Raw genomic sequence first — 6,106 nt, 5'->3', positions numbered from 1 at the left:
TAAAACAAGTTCTTAAATTTAAATAATAATAATAATAATAAATCTGCAGTTGCACAAATTAATTTATCTAAAGCATGCTAGTTTTTGTGGTTCATAGCCTGTATACCAACTGTTACTGTTTGTTTAATGACTTTCGGGGGAGGATGAATAAAAAGTGTCACTTTTTAATTGGTGCTGATACTGATACAGGTCTTTGCCATATGTTCTTCTCTTTTGGAATCTTTGCTTCGTGGGAGCTGTCATGCCCATTAAGGCTGGTCACAAAAAATGTCACTGTTATCTACCTACTGTTAGGTAGAGAGCTGTTACAGAGAGTCCACTGTTGCATTTTAAAACTCAGCATGACAATTTAGCCAAATTTATGGTGAAATTTTCAAAAAGAAATTAAATGTTAATTCTTCCCCAAAGAAAATTATTTTGTGAGCTTCAATTCATGCCAATTATATGGAATGTAATGGTTTTAAAGAGTTTATTTTTCAGCCATGTACAATGTATTGGAGTTTGTATGTTTCCATTTACTGTTGTTGTTGTTATGTGCCGTCAAGTCAGCCCTGACTCATAGTGACCCCTCCTTGGGTTTCCAAGGCAGTATCACTATGGAAGTAGATTGCCCAACCTTCCTTCCGAGGAGTGGCTGGTGGGTTTGAACGCCAGCCTTCTGGTTCACAGTCAAGTGCCTTAGGCACTATGTTACCAGAGCTCCTTCCATTTACTGTAGTTTAGGTAAAATGTACTCTTGGAATATTTCATCATTTTATTCTAATTCTTATTGTGCAGTTCCTTAAATAATCAAGAGTTGTTCTGTGAGGGTATACTCTGTCTCTGAAGTGTAGAATAAGTTTTCAAGGGCATATTAGAAAGATAAAATGAATCTGACATCTTGAATATTCTATTATTGAGACAAAAACTCCTTAAACATTCTTCTTTTTTTGCATTAATAACTTTAACAATATTTTTGGATATAGAAGAAATTAATGTAGTATTTAATTTTATTTAATACATTAATTAGTGTTGTGTGTCAGGAACTATATTCAATATGTAAACATTTATGTTTTATTTTGTTTTGTTCTCAATATACATACACAAAACAAAGCCATTTTGAAGAATTCAGTAGTTCTGCCTATTTTGTGAATTGAATCATTTGTATATAATATTACATATTACATTTTTCTCATTCATTTTTACCCATTAATTTCCAGCTGACTTCCATAGTAGTGGGCACATAGTTGTTAATGGATGGAAAATACATAACACAGCCAAAAATAAGTGGTTTGTGTGTATGGCAAAAACACCTGAAGAGAAGCATGAATGGTTTGAAGCTATTTTGAAAGAAAGAGAACGGCGAAAAGGTGAGTGTATGAATTGGGCTGCATACTCTGTGGAAGACTTTAACTTAGCAGGAGACCAATAATGGGCAAAAGTGACATGAAAGTGGAAAAGAGCATGATGTTTTACTATGTTTTCCCTTAAGAGGCAGACTCAGTAATATTCTGCAAGGTTGTAACCTCTCCAGCAATTATGCTTATGTATTTAACAGTCCATTGACTGTTCCCAGACAAAATACATTAGAGTCTTCCTAATTACAGAGTAAGGCACTTTGGATATGTTAATTTTTAAAAATTGTTAGAAGTCATTGAATATAATGTAATGTAATCCAATAAGTAGCTTATTCTCATAAAGAAACCTAGCTCAAATTTGCTTTCTGCTTTTAGCCAGATTTGCAAAAGGTACTTGGTTTAGTAATAGTCAGTTGTGTGAAGTTTGTCTGCAGCTAAGCATGTTTGTTTAATTCAGGTAGGAAATAGGAATGCTTGTATAACTACCCATTTCTTTGTTAAATAATTGATTTTAAAAAGCCCCAAAAACAAATCCCTATGGCACTGTTTCTTCCCTTTCCTGGAGATCCAGAGATAACACATCTCATTGTTGATGAAATTTTAAACATAAAGATCCTCTTAGTCCATTTTTAGATGTTTTTAGATGTTTTCCCCTGAAGAATGTACAGAATGTCTATCTGGATCAAAATATTCATGGCACACATTTGTATAAGAATTCACAAAGCATTTTCAAATACGTATTCCTTTAATTGCTCTTGTATAAAAACTAGACAGAAATTTCTAAGACAAAAGTCACAAATGCTTACCTAATTCTTTAGGTTTTGTTAAATCTTCCAATCAGTTCAACTAAAAGCAGGTCAAGGAAGAGATAAAATGAATTTTTCAAGTTGAACCTTTATGTTTTTCAGAATGGTAATCCATATAGATACACCCAGAACAGAAATTACAAAGCGAAAAACAGACGAATAAATAAGGAAAAGAAAAAAATGAAAGAAGCACATTCTATAAAACTGTCTATGATATTTGACAAAAATGGTGATGGCTCCACATTGTAAAAAAAAAAAAAAAATTAAGATTATTTTGTAGCTAGACTAAAAGTCATTCAAGTATTTCTTCTGTAACAGGTTTTATGCAGTCTTCTTTGCTGACTTTTCATCAATCCCATCCACTGATTTACTCTTAGTGATCTCAGGACGTCAGCATTGTCCCTACGCTCCTCTCACTAGATTCCTTGTTTGGGTTACCTAGTTCCACCAGATTAACTTCTACCACTACACTGCTAATTTCTCAATTTTTTTGTCCAGACTTGGCCTCTCTTCTGAACTTCATACTCATGTATCCAACTGACCTCTGGACCAGCCCTACCTGAGCATCCCCAGGCAATGCTACAGCTCCTCTCTCTGATATGCCTCTTCACTATCTATTCAGTTACTCACATCAAAAACCAGAAGGCATCCTGATTTCATCTTTCTCCTTCAGCTTTATGCTTAATCATTACTGTGTCCTTTAAATACCATCTCCTAGATATTTCTTAACTTCATCCTCCTTGCCCTAAAGGCACTGCTTATTGTTTGCAGGAACTGAGGTTGCTTGAGCTTTTGCAATTCCCTCAATAAGGGAATTAAGATTTCTCTCTTTATAAACCCTCTCCCATTCAGGTTTTTCACCACAGTGTCCTCAAAACTCTTTCCATAGCAAAAACTTCCTACTGCTACTCTGTCTCTCCCTTTCCCTGGCCCTGCTGTTTCAAACACTTAGATCCTTCCCAAATAACTAAGAAACTAAATAAGTTGAAACTTAAAGTTGGGCAAGGACCATGCCTAAACCTCCTGCTTATCTTCTGCATCTCATCTAAGACCAGACTCTTCAGGCCTTTGTGCTGCTTCATATCAGTTCTTGTGAATCCTCCACGTCTTCTCTATCTGGAAATACCTATTCATACTGGTGCATTTCAACATGACGCTTTTGGGAAACCTTACTAAATATTTCCCAGGTGGAGGTGATCTCTATTTCCTATAAAACAAACTCCAACCAATCTCACTGCTGTCGAGTCAGATTCTACTCATAGCGACCCCTCCTTGGGTTTCCTGACTGCTAACCAGAAGGCTGGCGGTTCAAACCCACCAGCCACTCCTCGAAAGGAAGATGGGGCAATCTACTTCCATAGTGATACTGCCTTGGTAACCCAAGGAGGGGCCGCTATGAGTCGGGTCTGACTCGATGGCACATAACAACAACAATAAATCACTACGGAAATAGATTGCCCAATCTGCCTTCGGAGGAGTGGCTGGTGGGTTTGAACCGCCAGCCTTCTGGTTAGCAGTCAAAATGTCTTATGCACTACGCCACCAGAACTCACTTATTTCCTATAGATATCCTGAATATGCCTCTTTATACCACAGTAGTATATCACAGTGATTCCCGTAGGTGTCTATCTCCAGGACTACCCTGTGCAGGTGTGCCAATTTAACTCTGCACACAGATGCCAGGCCATTAGGTCTGTGGAGAATGAGATGGAGTTGCTCTTATTTCTTTGGCCAAACCATATCCGCTTATAGCTTCTGGGAATCCTGTTTTGTCTATCTCCCTTGTATACCACGAGTTTCTTGAAAGCTCGGGCTCCATCTTACATGGCTCTGTATGAGCAGCCCCAGCACACAGCAGACATGCAATCAATAGGTGTTTAATGGAAACATGAGAGTGAATGAAGAGGCCTTTCTTTGTTTTTTTTTTTTTTTTCCATTTTTGATAGGTTTAAAATTAGGAATGGAGCAAGACACCTGGGTGATGATCTCTGAACAGGGCGAGAAACTTTATAAGATGATGTGCAAACAAGGAAATCTGATCAAAGACAGAAAAAGAAAACTGACTACATTCCCTAAATGCTTTCTTGGAAGGTAGGGTTGGTGGTATGGGTGCATTTATTTCTTTCTTGTGTTAACTTTCATGTCATTATTTAACAATATTTTAAATTTTATTATTTAATTAAAAATAAATATAATTTAAAAAATTTAAAAATATTTCCTTAAGCTTTTTTATTTCCCTAAGCATTTTTAATGAATTACTTTTTAATGTGCTGAGTATATATATGACAAAAATTTGACATTTCAACATACTTCACATGGAAAATTCAGTGATGTTACTTTCATCATTTTGTACAACCCTCACCACTACCTGTTTCCAGAATTTTGTGTCACCCTCTAAGTGTTTTGAATAATATTTTACTATCAATATTTCCAGGGGACCACAAAGGGCTGAGGTAAGCAACTATCTTTTCATCCACGACTTCAACAGTGTTTGCCTTACCATGTGCTGAGTGAGGAAGAAGCAGAAGTTTGGGCTAGGTAGGGGCTGCTAGCCAACAGGTTCTCCCGTAAGGAACTGGATGAATGTGCTGCCATGGACATGCACAAAAGGCTTGAAAGTCAAAATTGATGGTGGATCCAGCAAGTCAAGGAGACTAGAAAGCTGAAGATACACAGTCTAGACTATCACTTATCTCAAAATGTAGAGAGTAATTTAGGCTGGTGGGTTATATACAGAAGCTGAAGAAGTGGATCATGCAAGTGGACATAAAGAGCAATAGGAGGGGAGATTGTCTCCTTACTAGAATAGAGCAGGACTAAATTATGTATTTATTTCTACAGACAGTTTTTGGTGGGGGTCTCTGGCTGGGTTGAGCAGGACATGACCACGGGGAGGGAACTGCCTTCAGGGAGCTCCTATTAGGCCAGGCTCTGTGCTGGCTTCTTTCTATATTTTATGTCAAATCCTTAAATAAATACTTATGAGTTAAATACCTTAATTTTGTAAAAGATGAGGAAACCAGGGATGAGGAGGTTTAACAAACCCAAGTTCATACAACTAGTGAATGACAATGTCAGTTTATAAAAGTAGACTGGAATAGTAGTTCAAATGCCAGACTCTGCAATCAAACTACTTCTTTTCAGATGCTGGGGCTCCCAATGACTAGTTGTGGGATTTGGGAAGGTCAATGGAGATGATTGTAGTGCCCAGTTGCAATGCTCACCAGGATATGTTTTTAACTAGCTGTACAGACACACAAAATAACCACAGGTCACAATTGTTCCACTACCTCAAGAGTATACAGGGCAAGAAACCCCCTGCCAGCAGTGAGAGGAGTCCTCACAGCAGTCCACACAGCTGCCTGCAAGCTATTGTCTTTAGCTCCCCAAGTGATAACTCTTGAGCAAGGAAAAGAGCTGAGTTCACCTTGACATTTCCCATGCCCAAAGGAGATTGTATCTCTAGTAACAACTCCATGGGCACATCATCCAGGGTTCCCACAGGGACATGCCTACTTACCAGAGAGTTACTTGGCGGGTTCCCCCAGGTATTTACACAAATTAACCTTCAGGGCCATTTTTATCATAAACAATTTTGTCTAGGCATACAACTGACAATCTTTTAATAGGTTTCTAAGGGAACAGAGCTACAGAACTAGAAAGTTAACCCAGTGTCAAATTTGTCCTTATAGAGGGATACAGAGCAGTCAGCCACACGGACCCAGGTAAGGGTGGTGGGAGAGGTTTCCAATAGGGAGACAAAATTGTCTGTCGGCTTGTCCTCCCATGGTGACATGTTGATGTGAGTTTTGAGGCTGAGCCTCAAACCCAGTGGGATGGACATGGTGCACAGGTATCAGCCCAGCTTACAGACTAAGACAGACTAGGAAGAAGGAAGAGGCTGTCCACTTCTCAAAGAATTGGCCAGGGAAAATCTTATGAATAGCAAAGAAACACTGTTTG

The 6,106-nt window shown here is 38.1% G+C and overlaps 1 protein-coding gene across 1 annotated transcript in view; it reads left to right on the top strand.

Annotated features, from left to right (window-relative positions):
- The window catches only part of PREX2 (phosphatidylinositol-3,4,5-trisphosphate dependent Rac exchange factor 2), a 466,421-nt gene that overhangs the window by 206,205 nt on the left and 254,110 nt on the right, over nucleotides 1-6,106 (top strand). The window contains exons 9-10 of the mRNA XM_007947357.2: nucleotides 1,200-1,349; nucleotides 4,090-4,234. Of these exons, the coding sequence (XP_007945548.1) occupies nucleotides 1,200-1,349; nucleotides 4,090-4,234 (295 nt within the window). The remainder of the gene's footprint in view (nucleotides 1-1,199; nucleotides 1,350-4,089; nucleotides 4,235-6,106) is intronic.

The sequence above is a fragment of the Orycteropus afer genome, unplaced genomic scaffold (assembly GCF_000298275.1).
Source record: "Orycteropus afer afer isolate SDZICR_OR568_19922 unplaced genomic scaffold, OryAfe1.0 scaffold00181, whole genome shotgun sequence".
Classification (NCBI taxonomy): domain Eukaryota; kingdom Metazoa; phylum Chordata; class Mammalia; order Tubulidentata; family Orycteropodidae; genus Orycteropus; species Orycteropus afer.
Note: the sequence above shows the minus strand (reverse complement) of the source record. Positions and strands in the feature narration are given on the sequence as shown.